This window comes from Sminthopsis crassicaudata, chromosome 4, assembly GCF_048593235.1.
Source record: "Sminthopsis crassicaudata isolate SCR6 chromosome 4, ASM4859323v1, whole genome shotgun sequence".
Lineage (NCBI taxonomy): Eukaryota > Metazoa > Chordata > Mammalia > Dasyuromorphia > Dasyuridae > Sminthopsis > Sminthopsis crassicaudata.
The window spans coordinates 402,491,992-402,512,044 of NC_133620.1; the positions used below are offsets into that span (position 1 = coordinate 402,491,992).

General features: G+C 34.0%; 1 protein-coding gene across 1 annotated transcript in view; it reads right to left on the bottom strand.

The window, feature by feature from the left end:
* The window catches only part of DNAH14 (dynein axonemal heavy chain 14), a 347,573-nt gene that overhangs the window by 109,103 nt on the left and 218,417 nt on the right, over positions 1-20,053 (bottom strand). Inside the window, 4 exon segments of the mRNA XM_074264888.1 lie at positions 5,493-5,690; positions 8,429-8,521; positions 9,363-9,530; positions 16,221-16,391. Of these exon segments, the coding sequence (XP_074120989.1) occupies positions 5,493-5,690; positions 8,429-8,521; positions 9,363-9,530; positions 16,221-16,391 (630 nt within the window).

Below are 20,053 nucleotides of genomic sequence, written 5' to 3' on the forward strand. Positions count from 1 at the left end.
TTCCCAGAAGGGCAGTACAGAATAACAAAACTATAACACCATTCTGCAGGAAATAATATAAAGAACTGTCCAGAACTTTTGAATATAGAAAATTAAATACCAAATGAAGTATTCATAGATTATATATAGAAAATTAAATACCAATAGAAATATTCATAGATTGCCTACAGAAAAAAGAAACCCCAACATCAAACAACCCAAGGCTTCAAACCACAAGACACATAGTGGTTAAATTTAATAATTCAACTTAGAAGCAATAAATTCTGCACAGTCAGGAGAAAGACCTCTAAATGTAAAGGAAAGACAATCCAAATAACATAAAGCTAATTTACATACATCAGAAAATGTAGGAGGGAATGGAATTATGTGTTTTGAATAGCAATGGAGCTCAAGGTACATGAATCTACCTTGCAAATCTGAACTTAATTAACCATAAATGGAAAAAAAAAAGATGGACATAAAGAGACACCTGGAGCATTCTTAGAAAGGAAACCAAAACTGAAGAAATTATTGATTTTTGAACAGTCCAGATAATAGAAATGCAGGAGGAATAAATGAACATAGCCAAAAAAGGGACAACAACATCAATAGAGTGACAGCAGAGACAGACCAATAAGGGATTTCTTTCTAACTGTACACAAAGAGAAAAAGGTTAAAGCAGAAATCAAGTGACGGTAAAAGTGAAGGAGTAGACCTGAGATAATAAGGACAAAATCTAGATACCCTGCCTAAAAATTAATCAATATTTTTTGTTTGTTTGTTTTGGGTGGTAGTACACTACAAATTGGGATGGTGAATGAGAGGGAATAGAGTATGTGATGTGCCTGGACAACATCAATAGCTAGGAAGTTGAGACTCAGTGGGTCTCAAGAAAAGAAGAGCCAAAAGGGGAGTAGTTACAGAGGAGGAAGGAAGGATTAAAGAGTGGGCAGGGAAAGAGAAGTCTTATTTTGGTCATGACAGTAATATGTTTTACTGATGAATGTTCCTATGGGTGAAGAGAAATGTTCTCTGAATGTAGATGAGGACATTGTGCTCCTATGACCTGGGGAATCTGGTGCTTGAAAAGGCCACTTGTTCCACCTCAAGATGTCAGAACTAAGGGCAGGGAACATGGAGTTAGAACTCCTGAAGACAACTGAGAGAGTATGGACCAAAGAAGAAAACTTTGAGGTAAGTGGTTTAAATCTCAATGAATTAAACAGTTCAACGAAACAGAAAAGAGAGTAACAGATTGGATAAGAGAATAAAACTCTACAATCTGTTGCTTACAAGAAACACATATTAAAAAAACCAAAGATATACACAAAATAAGATTAAGGAAATGGGGAAAAAAACTATGCATCAAATACAGTAAAAAAAGCAGGAGTTGCAACTATGCTGTCTAACTAGGCAAAAACAAACATTCAAAAATTAAAGTAGGTAAACAAGGAAACTAGATTATTTTGAAAGAAGTCACAGACATCAAACTCATATCACTAACAAGCTTATATACTTAAAATGCCTTACTGTCCAAATTCAGATACAATAAGATGTAGACAGTGACACATTAGGAACAAGAGACTTTAAAATCAATCTCTTAGTTTTGGATAAATCTAACAGAAAGAAAACAAAGGGAAAATATGGAACTAAACAAATTGCTTGTAGAAATTAAAAGTCAAAATATTTATAGCATCTAATTGGGGACTACAAAAAATTTCTTAGCACCACATTGAACTTTTATAAAAACTGACCATATATTAGGTCAGAGAGATATTGTGAATAAATTAAAAAAGGCAAAATTAGTTAATATAACCTTCATAAACCATAATGCAATAAAATAGTCAAATTAGTCAAATACCATTTTTATTGATAACAAATTTAAGCTTTTAAAGACTTTTACTACTTTCAGACCCACCATATTTCGTTCTACAAACTTGGAAAAGAAAAAAAAAACTTTGTTATAAGATTTCTTAGGCAGATTTTATGACAGATCTCTCAACAAAAGATATTGAAAAATCATAGAATCTCATAATTGGAAGGTATTCAATGATCATCTAAATCTAAGCCATTCCCTGAACAGAGGCTTCTGTAACTTTAAAATTACTAGCATACTAGATGACAGTCCCTATTCAAAATTAAATTTTGACAAGGCATTGGACTCCTCATTTTTTTCTGGAGTCTACTCCTGATTCTCTGGAATTTCTCCTTCAATAGTCTTCTCATCCTGAAAATGCATCCTTCTTTTTTGATCTTCTCATCTCAGAAATTCACTTTGTTCCTACACTTCTCACTAATAAAGTTCATTCTATCCCTGTAGCCCTTTCCTTGAAAGGATTGGTTTCTCCCCAAATCTCCCTTTTGAGGAAACTGTCCAAGCTAGCCATGTCTCCTTTCCTTTCCAGGCTCTTTCCTTGACTCCACCACATTCTCCACCATGCCAACATTGGTATTCCCATCCTGGAAGTTCACTTTGCCTCTGTATTTTCTCCATCATACAAGTTGACTCTGTCCCTAACTGTCTTACTCTGGAATTTTGTTCCTTTAGTCTTTTCTTCTGGTTGGTTCCTTACAGAATATATATATATATATATATATATATATATATATATATATATATATATATATATATATATATATATAAATGGAAAGTGTCCAATACAGCTGTCTTCATTCTTTTTCAGGTTCTACTCCTTACTCTCTAGACTTTCTCTACTATGTTTCTATGTAGATACCTCCTTCTGCTTTTCGGCTTTCTTTTATGTGTGGTCTTCTCTATGAGAAAGTCCTTGAGGGCAGAACTGTCTTTCTGTTTGCATTTGTATTCTTAGTTCTTAGAAAAGAGTCTGGCAAAGAGTAAATATTTAATAAATGTTCATTGATCTGTGATATACTGGAGTGAATCTGACAAAATGAAATTGAATAGAGATGAACGAAAACACACATGGGCTTAAGTATAAAGTGTAAGACACATTCTTCTCAGCAACACAATAATCCAAAACAAATACAAAGGATTCATGAAGGAAAATATTAAGAAGGAAAATATAAAGAACTGATGAAATCTGAATGCAGATCAAAACATGTTTTTCCCCCTATCTTATTCTTGTGTTTTTTCTCCTTTTGTGATCTGTTTCTTATTTCATAACTGTGGTTAACATGTAAATATATTTTATATAATAGCACATGTATATCAAGGGGGAGAAGGAAGAAGAGAGAAAAATTTGAAACTTAAAATCTTTTTTTTTTTTTTTTTTAAATGACTGTCAGGAATAGCTAGAAGACACAATGGATGGAGCACTGGCCTGGAAGTAAGAGGACCAGGGTTCAAATTTGGCCTGAACCACTTAATACTTCCTAACTGTGTGACCCTGGGCAAGTCACAACTCCAAATGCCTCAGCAAAAAAAAAAATAATACCAATATTTTTCTTGACATGTAACAGGACAAAAAAATTTCTTAAAAATTAAAAAATAAACACAATAAGCAGAGATTATTTTTTAAATGGTGATTTGAGTGAATTGTAAGCTCAATATGAGTGAATAATAAGATATAACACTGAAAAAAGATAATATAGTTTTAGTAATTCAGAAAATCATAACCTTCAGGAATATGTAGGAGATTATTATGTTATACTTAGACCTGGTTAATCCATATATGGAGTATTGGGTTCAGCTGTTGGTACCACAATTTAGGAAGGGTGTTCTTAAGTTGTATATGAGTCAAAAGGCTTGAATATATTCAAACTGGAGAAGAGAAAGCTTAGGGTAAGGAATGATAGCTATGTTAATATACAAGAATGGCTATCATATGAAAGGATTATTTCTTCTATGTGTTCCTGGAGGACAGAAGTAGTGGCAGTGAATCCTTTCCTTTCCTTCCCTCCCTCCCTCCCTCCCTCCCTCCCTCCTTCCTCCCTCCCTCCCTCCCTCCCTCCCTCCTTCCTTCCTTCCTTCCTTCCTTCCTTCCTTCCTTCCTTCCTTCCTTCCTTCCTTCCTTCCTTCCTTCCTTCCTTCCTTCCTTCCTTCCTTCCTTCCTTCCTTCCTTCCTTCCTTCCTTCCTTCCTCCCTTCCTCCCTTCCTCCCTTCCTCCCTTCCTCCCTCCGTCCCTCCTTCCCTCCTTCCTTCCTTCCTTCCTTCCTTCCTTCCTTCCTTCCTTCCTTCCTTCCTTCCTTCCTTCCTTCCTTCCTTCCTTCCTTCCTCTTTTTTCCCCTCCCTTCCTCCCTTCCTCTCTTTTCTTCTTTCTTTTCCTTCCTTCCTGAAGGGAAGTGAAAATATTGTGTTTTGATCCATATTCAGTCCCCACAGTCCTTTTTTTGGAGTCAGATTGCTCTCTCCATCACAAGTCTATTATGATTGGCCTCAATAACTTCATTATTGAAAAGAGCCACGTCTATAAGAGTTGACCATCACAATCTTATTTTGCTGTGTACAGTATTCTCTTGATTCTACTCACTTCACTTAGCATCAATTCCTATAAGTCTCTCTAGGACTTTCTAAAATCATTCTGCTGATTGTTTCTTATAGAACAATAATATTCCATAACATTCACATACCATAACTTATCCAGCCATTCTCCAACCAATGGGCATTCACTCAATTTTAAGTTCCTTGCCACTACAAAAAGGACATGGCACTGAATTTATAAAGAAATGAATTTAGCCTTTGTGTAAGAAAAAGGTTTCCTAACACTTACAGATAACCTAAAGTAGAGTAATTTAATCTGGGAGGTATTAGTTTTCTTCTCAACCAAGATGTTCAAGCTAGAGTTTGATGATTACTTTTTAGTTCTGTAACAGCAGAAATTCTGTTTATAATCTAGATTAGATGGCTACTGACATCCCTTATCACTCTCAAATTCTGTGATTCTGTGCCAAGATGACATCCAGCTCTAGAAGAATATGAGGAACATTCATGTTGAGACTGACTACATTACCTGAAATTCACACTCTTACTCATAATCTATATTAAGAAATACAATTTATAAAAAGGAGATTCAATAATATTTAACAACAGAAGAATGAGAATATAGATTAGAATAATGACTAGAAATTGAAAATCCAAGCCACATTGTCAACAAAGAATCAAGAGGACAGGGTGATTGACTATACTGGGAAGATGAAACTAAAGTAAAAAAAATTTTAACTCCAAGTTGTGAGCACAGGGAATCAGGAAAACAGTGGTATGATCCTATGTGCCATCCTATAAAAAGATAAAAAGAATTAATTCATCCTTTCAAATGTTTAATTTACTGCTGAAAATATGTTTAGGCAATGAGCAAAAAAATATTTGACTTAAAATAGATAATATCTAGGAAAACTAAGTAAATAGAGCATAATTAGATATTGTAATTCTTATGAGGGAATTGAGTCAAATGGTTCAGATTGCCTTACCAAAAATCTTTAAAAGAATTAGAATGCTAAGAAAACAAAAACAGTTTTATGTTTATCACTTTTTTACAAAAGATACTTTAATATGTCAGTCTTTAAAACAATGATCCATAATAAAAGCTGCTTACCTGAGTTAAATGCAAATCAATAATAAGCAAAACTGTAGGTTTTCCTTCTAATCCTGTTTGTAGAAAGACTTGTTTTAAGTCTTCTCTGAATTCTAGGTGGCCATAAGTACGAGCTGTAGATAATCTGTAGAGTTTACACTCTCCCAAATAAGAGGCAACAGTGGCACATGTTTCTTTTCCACATCCTTCTATTCCAATCTTTATGGGAGAAAACAAATTATGAAACAAATAGATGTTTTAAGAATTTTTTCACCAAATAATTTTGTTGGTTTATAGTAAAGATAAAGAGTGAAAATAGCTTAGATTTTGGGTAGCTCTTCTCTGCTTTAAAATAGTCTTATCTTGTAGACAATAGAGAATTGATTTGTGGCAGGAAGACCTGTGTTCCAGTCTTGCCTATGATCTGTACTGGCTATGGGCTCTAGGGCAAATCACGCAGCCAGCAGTGCTCCTCCTCAGGAAACTCTCTAAGATTTTTAACTTGCAGAGAAGAACATTGGTAAGAGGAGTTTCTTCACCAGAGAACTCCCTGTCCTAGTGAAATAATGGGTCTGGTCCTTATCCCTATCCAAGGTCTACAAAATAATTTTCACACATTTTCCACATCATACTTTTCTTTTTCTTTCTTTCTTTTTTTTAAAGAGCCCTCTGAGAAAGCAACTTGAGAACCTTTCATCAAATTTGAACATGACCTGGAAAGTCTTATCACATTTGCAAAATTTTAGGTAAGTTAATTTTAGTTGTTCTCATTTTGTATACTCTCCTCCCCCACTCTCTTCTCTCTCTCTCTAAATATATATAATGATATATATTTAATCCATAGTCCAGAAATCCAAATGCTTTTCTCATAAATCCATTTTCCTAACTTATTGTTCCCTTCCCTTAAAAACTACTTTCTCCCTTGAAATTTCTATCAATTTAGGATATTGATTGATATCAATCTCCTAAAGCTTATATTGATGACTTACTTATATGTTGGGTTGTGTCTACAGCATTCTTTTGAATAACTCCCCCAAGATGAGAACTGGATTTACTAAATACTTGAAATGAAAAATATTTTTAGCCATTCTTGTGATTTTTCAAGTGCATATATGTATATTCACATGTAGAAGTAAAATTTTTAGTGTTGACATTGTGTCAAATATGGTAAAATGTCTTCTAAATTTCCTATCAAATTTCAGGCAATTAGTTTCAACTCTACTTATCTGATAGCTATTGTCTACACTAGGTCTTGTATCTTACTAGATACAAAGACTATATCTGGAGTATTATGTTCAACTTCAGATGTCACATTTTAGGAATGTCATTGAATAAAGAGTAGAGTGCCTCCAGAGGAGGATGATAAAAACAGTCAACCCTCCTCCCTCAATCTCATCTCATAATTGGAATATAAAATGGTGTTATAATTCATATATATATATATATATGTGTGTGTGTGTGTGTGTGTGTATGTATGTATATTAAGAGAGAGAGAAAAAGAGAGAGAGAGAGAGAGAGAGAGAGAGAGAGAGAGAGAGAGATCTATCCATAAACACACAAGTGTATCTGAAAAACTCTCTGGAGACCTTTGGAGTCAGACTGAAGGAGTTAAGACTCAAGGAGGAAATAGGGTAGTAGAATTAATGGATTTTAAGGGTTATCATATGGCAAATGGACTAGACTCTTTTTGCTCATTCCAAAAGTAAGAACTATAGCATTTGGGATAAGTTGTATAGGAAGACTTCGACTTTACATAAGGAAATACTTATTAGAGCTGTGCAAAAATACAATGGATTATTGATTCACTCAGTGGGTAGGGGATTCTCCTATCCCAGAGATTGTCAAGTGGAGTCTGGATGACCACTTGTCATGTTGTAGAAGGGATTCTAAGTTTGGATCAGATGGCCCCTGGAATTCTCTCTTACCACTAAGATTCTGTGAAACATAATTTACTCATAGCCTGGTGCATGTTAGTGCCCCCAGAGTAAGGAATATTATTGTGAATTAAAAGAAAAGTTTTCGAATTCAGTTGTGTAGAGGGCAGGAATTTGGGAGAAGTATACTTGAAATAAGGTGTTAACTAAGTGGAATTGATGAGATAATGGTTCTCTAGTATACATATACTTAATACTTAGCATAATGATGTAATGATTCTCTAGTTCATACATACTCAGTATGCTGTAATGATGTAATTATAATAAGGTATTTAAATTGGGGACAAAGTCAAAGTGGGAGGAGACTGGTTGAGACTGTCAGACTGTCAGACTGCTGGAGGAGACTGGGTCTGACTATGATAGAAAGCTAGCTGGAACATTACAAATTGGATTCTACTGATAACAACATTTGTAAAGGGAGAAAAATATTTAATGGTTTAATACCCCTAATAATTTGTTTCAATGCTCTGGCTAGCAAAGTCTCAAATGACAAGTTTATTTCTATGTCTTATTCTAATTTTTTATCCTTTATTTATATTATGGGGTTTCTCTAGATGTTTAACTCTCAACTTCTAGGGTCTAATTTTTTTTTTTTTTAAGTAAAGCTTCTAATTTAAGGAACATTAGCATGAAGCTATTTAAGCCAATTAGTGAAATTTTTCTTCTAAGCAGATTATACATGTTGTTGATAAAAGCAAGCAAATGTAAAGGACCACTAGGTGGTGCCAAATCCATCCTATACACACACTTCTGTGTGCACACATAATATACTGGTATTATTTTAGACATTGAAGGTGTCTTATATGAAATATTAGAAAACTATTATTCTGTTTTATAGATTTACAACTTAATCATATCCAAGAAATCTTTTTGTGCTAAAGTCCATCAACTTTCAAGCATTGTGCTTTTCAGTTGGCTAGTGCTAAGGATAACATTCTGAAGGAAAATGATTTTTACTAGATTTCTCAAGTTGTACACAACAAGAGAACTTTAAATATTTATTTCTAAATTTTCTTTTCTTACCAACAACATGTGGCTCCCTGGCTGTCGAAGGATTCTTGTAGCTCTGCAAACATGTTCTGTGGCTTCCTTGAAGAACACCATTGAATTTGAAAGCTAGGAAAGGAAATGAAAGGAATAAACACAATGGTACCAGAAAGAGGAAATGTCTAATTCAATTTGTGGTAAGAGGAAATGTCTAATTCAATTTGTGGTAAGAGAAAGGATGAAAGAAAGAACTTTAAGAATTATGTCTTCAAAATAGTGTAAATTTTAATTTGAAGGAGAAAATATGAATAATTCATAATTCATGCTAGACTATCTCATGAAGCTGGCTACTATTGCTGCCTCTCTGATTAAGGGAAAAAGCAAAGCCCAAGAGGAAGAAAGCAAAAGCAAGATGAGTAGTAATCGCTATAGTTTTCTTGCTTTCAGGATCTGGTCTCTGGAATAACTCGCCCTTTCTCTACTTTCCTTTGTTGAATGATCATCACCTACTTGATACTCAGAAGCAGGAAAATAAAATCCAAAACAGACTTGCAGATGCTGTTTTTTTCCTCCTCTTTCCCTATGAGGCATCCCTCTCAAGGAAATGGTCTTATATAAAAACTTCATTGACTTTGAACTACTTGGCCTTTGAAGAAACTTCCAGCCCTGGGAATCCTTTCCCCATTCTCTCTTTCTTTCTGTGTCATTTCCATCTGACTTACTTTCTTAACTCTTCTTCACCAGTTCCTTTCCTTGGATGTTACCCCTTACAGCCCTGTTGCTAAAACTTGAATTTATCATATTTGAGATTATATCTTACCTGAGGGGTAAAATAATATAAAACCTTATACTTGTAGCTCACTTTGAAACCCAAGTTGTGGAGTCCTCTCTCTTGTCCAATATGCTTGAAGAGCTCCTTAAAATTTTGAGCCAGTAGTTACTGGCAACAGATTATGTAACATCTCATTACCTCAAAACCACTTGAGCCCAATGATAGCTGGAATTCAGAAAGTACGTCTGCAAGTTTTTTGTAGTTATTACAGTTCTGATAGATCCTTCTTTTATGAGGTTTGTTTACATCCAAAAAATCCACATACATAGGTAAATCATCCATTATTTTGTCTTTGGGCCATACAAGCTTTGGAAAGAAAATTAATTTTTTTTAAAAGCATTCAAATTATGAGAATTCTTTTCTTTTTTGTAATTGCATATCTACCTATGCTTTATTTCTTTTTTTAAAAATTTAATACAAATTGTGAATCATGTTGAGAGAGAAAAATCAGAACAAAAAGGAAAAACTATGGGAGAGAAAAAACAAACAGAAAAAAGAAGTGAATATAGTATGTATTGCTTTACATTCAAACTCCCTGCTTCTTTTTCTGGATGCAGATGGTATTTTCTGTCCAAAGTCTTTTGGGATTGCTTTGGATCACTGAACCACTGAGAAGAACCATGTCTTTCAGAGCTGATCATCACACATTCTTGCTGTTATTGTGCACAATGTATTCTTGGTTGTGCTTGGTTTGCTCAGCATCAGTTAGTGTAAATCTTTCCAGACTTTTCTAAAATCAGCTTGTTCATCATTTTTTATAGATATTCCATTACTTTCATATACCAAGCTTATTCAGCCATTCTCCAATTGCCCAGTGGGCATCTACTCCTTTTCCTATTCTTTGTTACCACAAATAGAGCTGCTGCAAACATTTTTGCACATGTGAGTCCTTCCCCCTCCTTTATTATTTCCTTAGGATACAGACTCAGTAATGGCACTGCTGGGTCAAAGGGAATGCATAGTTTGATAGCCTTTTGGGCACAGTTCTAAATTGTTGCCCATGATCCAAAGTGGTTGAATCATTTCATAGACCTACTGGGACCATTAGTGTCCCAGTTTTCCCACATCCCCTCCAACATTTATCATTATCTTTTCTTGTCATCTTAGCCAATCTGAGAGGTGTGAGGTGGTACCTCAGAGTTATTTTAATTTGCATTTCTTTAATCAATAGTTATGTAGAGAATTTTTTCATATGACTAAAGATGGCTTTAATTTTGTCATCTGAAATTCGTTTACATATTTTGACCCTTTATCAATTGGGGAATGACTATATATTTTAGAAATGAGGCCTTTATTAGAAATACTTGCTGTAAAGATTTTCCCCAGAATTGTACTTCCCTTTTAATCTTATTTCTGTTGGCTTTATTTGTGCAAATCCTTTTTTAATTTAATGTAATCAAAATTTTCTACTTTGCCTTTCATAATGCTCTCTGGTTCTTCTTTGGTCATAAATTCCTCCCTTTTCCAAAGATCTGATAGGTAAATTATCCCTTGCTCCTAATTTATGGTATCATCCTTTATGGCCAAATCATGTATCCATTTTGACCTTATTTTGGTATATGTATGAGATATAGGTATATGCCAAGTTTCTGACATACTATTTTCCAGTTTTCTCAGCAATTTTTGTCAAATAGTAAGTTCTTATTTCAGAAGCTGGAGTCTGATGGCTTATCAAATACTAGATTACTGTAAGCTTTGATTGTTGTGTCAATGTGCCTCTAATCTATTCCACTGATCCACCAGTCTATTTCTTAGCCAGTACCAAATGGCTTTGATATAGTTTTAGGTTTAGTAATGCTAGGTCACCATCCTTCACATTTATTTTCATTAATTCTCTTGATATTCTTAAACTTTTGTTCTTCCAGATGAATTTTATTATTTATTCTAGTTTGATAAAACAATTTTTTGGCACTTTGATTGGTATGGCACTAAACAAACAGATCAGTTTAGGCAGAATTGTCATTTTTATTATTTTAGCTTAGCCTACCCATGAGCAATTAATATTTGTCCAGTTGTTTAGATCTGATTTTATTTGTATGTGAAGTGTTTTATAATTGTGTTCACATAGTTTTTGGATTTGTCTTGGCAGGTAGACACCCAAATATTTTATTTTGTCTAAAGATATTTGAAATGGAATTTATCTTTCTATCTCTTGCTGATGGGCTTTGTCAGTGATATATAGAAATGCTGATGATTTTTGTGGGTTTATTTTATATCCAGAAACTTTGCTTTTTGGAATATTTTCTAGGCTTCTCTAAGTATATCATCAAATCATTTGTAAAAAATGATAATTTCCTCATTTCTATTCTAATTCCTTTAATTTCTTTTTCTTTTCTTATTCTAAAGCCAACATTTCCAGTATAATGTTGAATAATAGTGGTGATAATGGGCATCCTTGTTTCACCCCTGATCTTATTAGGAATACATCCAGCTTCTCTCCATTACAAATAATGCTTAATGTTGGTTTTAAATTGGTACCACTTATTATTTTAAGGAAAGCTCCCATTATTCCTGTGCTTTCTAATGTTTTTAATAGGAATGGGTGCTTTTTTGTTGTTGTTGTTTTTGTTTTTGTCAAAAGCTTTTTCTGCACCTACTGAGATTATCATATGACTTCTGTTGATTTTGAAATTGATATGGTCAATTATGATAATAGTTTTTCTGATATTGAACCAGCCCAGCATTCCTGATATAAATCCTACTTGGTCATAGTATATTATGCTGCTGATAAATTGTTGTAATCTCTTTGCTAATATTCTATTTAAAATTTTTTGCATCAATATTCATTAGGGAGATTGGTCTGTAATTTTCTTTCTCTGTTTTGGCTCTTTTTGGTTTAGGTATTCCTACCATATTTATGTCATAGAAGGAATTTGGCAAGACTCCTTCTTTAGCTATTTTTGCAAATAGTTTCAATAGTATTGTAATGAATTGTTCTTTACATATTTGGTAGAACTTACCAAATAGATGTGAACCCAACTTACTTTGGAGAATTTTTTAAAATTAGTTTATTAATGGCTTGTTCAATTTCCTTTTCTAAAATGGAACTATTTAAGTAATTTATTTCCTCTTTTGTTAATCTGAGAAATTTATATTTTTTGTAAATATTTATTCATTTCAGTTAGATTGTTATATTTGCTGCCATAGAGTTGGGCAAAATGGCTCCTAATTATTTCTTTAATTTCTTTTTCATTGGTGGTAAGTCCATCCTTTTTATTTTTGATGCTGATGATCTGCTTTTTTCCTTTTTTTTCTAATTAAATTAACCAAAAGTTTACCTATTTTATTGTTTTCATAAAACCAACTCTTAGTTTTATTAATTAATTCAATAGTTTTCTTTTTTCAGTTTTATTAATCTTTTGAGTTTTAGAATTTCTAATTTGGTATTTAATTGGGGTTTTTTATTTGTTCTTTTTCTAGCTTTTTTAGTTACATGCCCAATTGATTGTTTCTTTCTCTTTTATGTAGCTATTTAGAGATATAAATTTTCTTCTAAGAAATGCTTTGGTTGCATCCCATAGGTTTTGGTATATTGTCTCATTATTGTCATTCTCCTGGATGAAATTATGGCTTGTTTCTGTTATTTGTTGTTTGACTCATTCATTTTTAAAAATTAGATTATTTAATTTCTAGTTGGGTTTTTAGTCTATATTTCCCTGACTCTTTATTGCATTGTGGTCTGAAAAGGAAGCATTTACTATTTTTGCTTTTCTGCATTTGATTGTGAGATTTTTTTATGCCCTAATACATGATTAGTTTTTGTGTAGGTGCCACGTATTGTGGAGAAAAAGATGTAATACTTTCTATATCTATTCAATTTTCTCCAGAGGTGTATTATTTCTAGGTTTTCTAGGATCCTATTAACATTCCTAGTTTCTTTCTTGTTTATTTCTGTGATTAGATTTGTCAAATTGTGAGAGAGAAATTTGAGGCCCCCACAGTAGATTAAAAAACAGAATCCTACAATATGTTGAATACAAGAAACACATTTGATATACATTAGTCCACTCTGCTATTCAGCTCTGTTTTATGGGAGAATTCATCCCATTCACATTCACAGTTAGATTACAAACTCTGTATTTCCCTCCATCTTATTTTCTCCCCCATATATCCTTTTCCACCCTGTTCTTAGTAGTATTTTGTTTTTTATTGACCTATTCCACCCATTGCTTTATCTTCTATCACCCTCCCCCCTTCTCTTACCTTTTTTCCCCTAGTGTTTTTGCTTTCCCTTCTATCCACCCCCTCCACTTTCCTCTTTTTCTTCCTACTTCTTTATAAGGTTAGATGAATTTCTATACCCAACTGAATGATTAAGTTATTCCCTCTTAGAGCCAAAACTTTGTTCAGGTCTTTTATGAGCACTTCCAAGAAGCATCTTTGGTCTTGTGACCAATTCATATCCTTCTTTTTTCTGTGGATATTTTGTCCTTGTCTGAGTTGATGTTTTGGTCCCTATAGTAACTTTCTATGGTCAAGGTTCTTTTTTGTTTTGTTGCATATTTTCTTTTGATATTTTCTCTTAAAAATATATATATGTATATATATATATATATGGCTGAGCTCTGCTTCTGGGGTAAAGGGGATGCTGGTCCAAGTTTCCTGTGCAACTCTGAGCTTTGGCTTTCAATTTCAAATTATTAAAAATAATAAAATAATAAAACACAGAGGTCCCTTGTGTTTTCAGGGGATAGTTTTGCCTGCTCTTTTCAGGAAACAGCTTAGTTTCCCAGAATTTGCCTTCTGAGCTGGAACTGAAAACTGCTCCATTGATCTATTCTCCTACTGAACCAGGACTAAGAGTCCTAGTTGCTGATTTGCTGTGATTAACACCCTCACACCAGTTTTCCTGACTATGTTTGAGCTGAGATGAATATCCTTTTCACCTTAGTGAGACTGACTTTTCTTGAAGTTTTTCCAGTTCTTCTTGAACTAAAGAATGGTTTATTTCTATCAGACTCTATTCAGAGGCTTGGTTTCATGTGATTTTTGAGGGATACTGAGAGAATTTGAGCAGCTTCCTGGCTTCAATCTTCCATTTTAGCTCCACCCCTGGAAGTGTTCTCCCTCCCTCAAATTTTAAAGGAAAAAATGATATCTAATAGCATTCTGAAAATTTTGTAGTATTTAATTCATTTATATTATTGGTCTGAGTAAAGTACCAGATAAGTATAAGCAAAATCCTTTTTCATACCTCCTCTCAAGGATTTCTCATGCTTATACTCTTACTAGTCCCATAATAATAATTTACTTTGTAGTGACATCTTCCATTTCTCTTTAAGAATCCTCCGCAAGGTAATTTCCACCCCAGGAACTCTGCTTTATTTCTAAGCTGTGCTTTTCCCACTGTGCTAAACTATGCCCAGTTATTGAGGGCACCATTAGCTCAATTTTACATCATCTTGACTCATTTTTTTTTCCATTCTCTCCTAACCTAACTGTTGCCAAGTCTTATCACTCTGCTATAATTATTATATCTGTCTTGTGGAGAAAAAGATAGAGGAACTTTCTATGTCTTCTCTAATCATGAGCAATTACATTTTAGAATTAGCCTCCAGTTCAATGTAAATTGAACTACTTATCTTTATACTACTTTGCTGGTGAGTTTTCCTTCCCTTTCCCCTTCTATTTGTCTTTCAGTATCAAGTTATCACCCTCAACGAAATCTTTATCATTGTGAAGAACAAAGCTCTAAATGTTATTGATGGTCCTGTCACTTTTCTCAGCTCCAGTTTCCTCATCTGTAAATGAGAGGTTTGATGGCATCCAGGATCTCTTTTAGCTCTAAATCTATGATGTTATGACTTGTGGCCTCTTTGTAAAGAGCACTGTAACTCTGTACTTAATAACACCTTGAGGTTATTAAGCTATAACCCTAGCAGTAATTACCCTTTGATTTTTTAGCTATCACTTTGATTCCCAATCTCACTGATAAATCAGATCTCTGGAGGGTGGCTACTATCCTACTCTGTAAAGAATTAGTTCCAAAAAGTTGGAAGGCAGTTTTTTTAATACTATAGCTCATAAGCCTCTACCAATATGTTTCTCTTCATATTTATCAGCTGATATCAACTCATTAGCCAGATTTAATTAGTTTTTAGAGGAGAATCTGCTGTGGTGGTATTATAAGAACAATTGGTATGTAAACATTTCTGCTTCTTTCCAAGTCTATGATACACTCGCTCACAAGAACATACAGAATCCAGAAGAAAGTGGGTTAGGGTATAGAATACGTGTACAAACATGATAACAGTTCTCATGGTGAAACTTCTGCTGAATTCCTTGTACAGTCTTGAAGCTTATTTTTTCTGTGTCTAGTTTGTCCTTGGCTTGTCTGGTAGACACTCTGATATATTTACTGCTATTCTGGGAACAATGAGAAAATGCAGACAAAAAAGTCCAATTGCTCTGGATCCCAAAGTCCTCCTCTGGTTCAGCTCTTCTTTATCCATCATATCAAGAAAAAGACAAAAACTAAAATCTTTTCAGCTATCAGTGGTGAAAATGCTTCCTTCCTTTGGTCATCCCACTAAGGGAAGGGTAAAATCCCCCAAATTTCCGATATTTGTAGAAAAACTCTTCCTCCTTTTCTATGATGGAGAAAATAATTTTTTTCTCTTTCTTAGTAGGGATCAGAGGGTTCCCTATGGTTCATACATGCATAGGAAGCTTCTCTCCCTACTGAGGAGATAATAGCTTCATTTAAAAATTTGAAGTATGTATGATGGCACTGGTGGGAGTGGTGTTTTTTAGAAGTCCAACAAGTATCTTAGATTAAGGAGGAAACTTAATCTGAAATCTATTTGAGTCCAGAGACTGTTGCTTTTTTAAATAATATCTTTAGGGAGACTCTTCAATGATTTTTCAAGTGATACACTTAATCTAAAAACAATTTTAATAATTACACTTAAGATAACAAAGTTCAGGTATCTTTCTGAAAACAGCATTCTTTTCCCCAAGGTTCTTACTGAAAGAATAACATTTAAATTTATTTACCTCAAAATAGAGTTCTAGTTCATTTGAAAGAAGCTGGAAAAAATATATTCTTTCCTCAGAATCAATTAAACGATCATGAAATACTCGAGTTGCTTCATGTACAAAGAACAAGGCAAGAGTTTCTTTAGACACGATAACTGACTTGTTAGCTTGTAATAATCCACTGAGTAGCTGTTAGGAATATCAAGTTAAATTTTTCAAAAGTCATTGAAGTATTTTAAAAATATTGCAAAATATCAAATAACCAAATTGCTAAAAACCTCAGCATGTCTGGACTCTACTATTAAGAAAAGTGTATATTTTTAAAATCATTGCCCATTTCTACAAACTATGATCTACATGTACAGTAAATTGGATGGAAGGAGAGGATAAAGCAAAGAATAGCCATTGAAGGGAAACTTATGGTCCAAAGTTAAGTTTCTTTGCATTGTTTTTTTTTTTTATTTTCCCCTGTTATATGTAAAAACTTTTTAAAAATTATTATACATGTGCATTAGTTTTTTGTATATTTCCTTATGAAGCATGTTGGGAGAGAAAAATCAGGACAAAAGGAAAAACTCAAGAGAAAAAAATAACAGAAGGAAAAGAAAAAAAGTGAGCATAATATGGGTTGATTTACATTCAGTTTCCATAGTTCTCTCTCTTGGTATGGATGATATTTTCCATCCAAAATTTATTGGGACTGCTTTGGAACACTGAACCACTGAGAAGCTGTTGCTGTGTACAATGTTTTCTTGTTTTTGCTTGTTTCCCTCAGTATCAGTTCATGTAAATCTTTCTAGGCCTTTCTAAAATTAATTTTTTATAAAACTGCTTCTCATTTCTTATAGAACAGTAATATCCAATTACTTTCATATACCATAACTAATTCAGCAATTCATGAGCATTTACTCACTTTACAATTCTTTGTCACCAGAAAAAAGAGCTATTACCAACATTTCTGCACATGTGGGTCTTTTATGATTTCTTTGGGAAACTGACCCAGTAATGGCACTGTTGGAACAGAGGGTATGCACAGTTTTATAGCCTTTTTGGCATAGTTCCAAATTGCTGTCCAGAATAGTTGGATCATTTCACAATTCCATCAATAATGATTTAGTCTCCCAGCTTTCCCATATTCCTTCCAACATGTATATTGTCTTTTTCCTGTCATTTTAGCCAATCTGAGAGATGTTGAGAGAACTCAGAGTTGGTTTAGTTTGTTAGTTACTAATTAGTTAGTAACTAATTAACTAGTTAGTCACTAATCAATAGTGATTTAGAGAATTTTTTCATATAACTATAGATGGTGTTAATTTCATCATCTGAAAATTGTCTCTTCATATCTCTTTACCATTTATCAACTGGGGAGTTTCTTTGCATTAGGAAAATTATTTTGCTATCTCTATGAAAGCTGGTATTGTCTAGGAGAAAGAGGAGACAGAGAAACAGAATAGGAATCTATTAAGATAGTCTTAGGCAACTAAGTAGTATAATAGATAAAACATAGTGAGGAGGATCTGAGTTAAAATCTGACCTCAGATACTTAGCTGTGTGATCCCGGACAAGTCCCTAAACTTTGTTTGACTCAGTTTTCCCATCTGTAAAATGAGGTGGAGAAGGAAATGGCAAACCTCTTCAGTATCTCTGCCAAGTCCCCAAACAGGGTCACAAAAAGTAGGACATGATTAAAAAAAATTGAACACAATACATAGATTACGGTGTTATAGGAATAGTTTCAACTTTGACTTAATGATTGGGTCCCCAAAGTGATCTTAAAGGGATCACTCTAACATGGGTGGGAGTCTCTAGTGAAGTGTTTCAGGGATTTATGGCTGGCATTGTGTTGTTAAACATTTTTAGTAGTTACTTGGATAAAAGCATAGATGATATGCTTACGAGATGCACTGTCAACCCAAAGTAGGAGAGAAAGCTAATCTATGGAATGATAGAGCAAAAATCCAAACATATCTGAACAAGCTAGAACACTAGACTGAATCTATAATGCTTAGTAAAGAGAAATGCAAAATCTTATCCCAGGGACAGCAATCAATTGAATTTGAGTCTATAGAGGTGAGAGTTCCTCTAGGCCATCTCCTGATCAGGACACATCATGAACATTTGTATGCTCTTTAAGAAGAATAATGGGAAACTGAAATCCTTTCAGAAGCGTATAATTAAAATGATGAGGGATTGGAGAACACTAGGATAGCTTGAAGAAACTGGGGAACATTTAAGCTAGGACTTGGTAGCTTTTTTCAAATAGCAGTAATAGATTTATTCTTCCCTACTCCCCTCCCCAAACTTTCATCTCCAACTACAGAAACTGGAATAATAGGTGGATATTGGAGAAAGGCAGATTTTGGTTCTGCATAAAGGAAAATTTCCTAAATATTAAAGCTTCCCCAAAGTGGGCAGCTAAGCCAGGCCAGAGTGCCAGATCTGTAGTCAGAAGAACCTGAGTTCAAATCTGGCTTCAGACATTTACTAGCTGTGTGACCCTGGGATAATAATCACTTAACCCCGTTTGCCTTAGTTTCCTCATTTGTCAAATGAGCTGGAGAAAAAAACGATAACTCCTTCCAATATCTGTGTCAAGAAATCCCCAAATGGGGTCACAAGGAGTCACACAAGACTAATCAATGAAATAACAAAATCAAAAAGTGGAGTGGGTTGACTTGGGAATAAGAGGATTCTTCATCACTGGAGGGTTTTAAATATAAACAAGATGATCATTTTTGCAGAGATTCCATAAAAATATTGTGGAATTAGAATAAATAGGACAAGGTAATTGAAGATAAGGGGAGAATGAGGAAGAAGGAAGACTTTAAAAATGTCCAAGGTTTTGTGTCAGAGTGACTGGAAGGATGATAGTGAAATTAGAAATAACAGGGATATTGCGAGGAAGAGTAGATTTTGGGAGGATATTGGAGTCTGAGCTATCCATGGTTGTTTAGATGGAAATCAGAGATTACAGATGTCAAAAGCACAGTAGGCTGTGGAGCCAGATCAGGAGTTCAGGGATGTTATGTATAGAGATTCAGAAGTCATTTGCATAGAAGAATTAAGTAAAGCCATTGAAGTTTATGAGATCATCACATCCTCTAATTTCATAGATGAGGAAAGTGTCCAATCGGTAATTAGCCTTAAGCGCTCAGTTGTCCAAGTGCACCTACTCAGAGTTTCAGCCCTTTACACAAAACAAAGCAAAGCAAAGCAAAACAAAAAAGCTTATAAGTGGAAGAGTTTTATTATGTCCCATGGTTATTGCTCTGTCCACTACTCTTGTTATTCAGTCATTTTTCAGTTGTGTCCTGAACATATCTGAACAAGATAGAACAGAAGATTGATTCTATAATGTTGATTATAATAAGAATAAATGTAAAATCTTCCCAAGGACAGCAATCAGTTGAATTTGAATCTATAAATGTGAGAATCCCACTGTTCCAATCTCCTGGTCAGGACATGGGGTTTTCTTGGCAAAGATGTTGTGGTTTACCATTTCCTTCTCCAATTCATTTAACAGATGAGGATAAAGGTTAAACAACTTTTCTAGGGTCACACAACTAGTAAGTGTCTGAGGTTGAATTTTAACTCAGGTCTTCCTGGAATAACTGAATTCTGTCCACTGAGCCACAGTCTTTCCTTTAAGTACCCTATCCTACTCTTAATTTGCATTTAAATTGTATTATTTACATTAAGGCAAAATATATCTGTATCAAGAAAAAAAAGTTATCAAAAGTATCAATACTATTTCTTTTGGTTTCCATTAAAATTTTCCTTTAATAGTCACCATCGTTTTTGGGGAGAGGTGGTTAGTTTCTCCAAGACCAAGCGAGTAGCCCTAGCAGAGT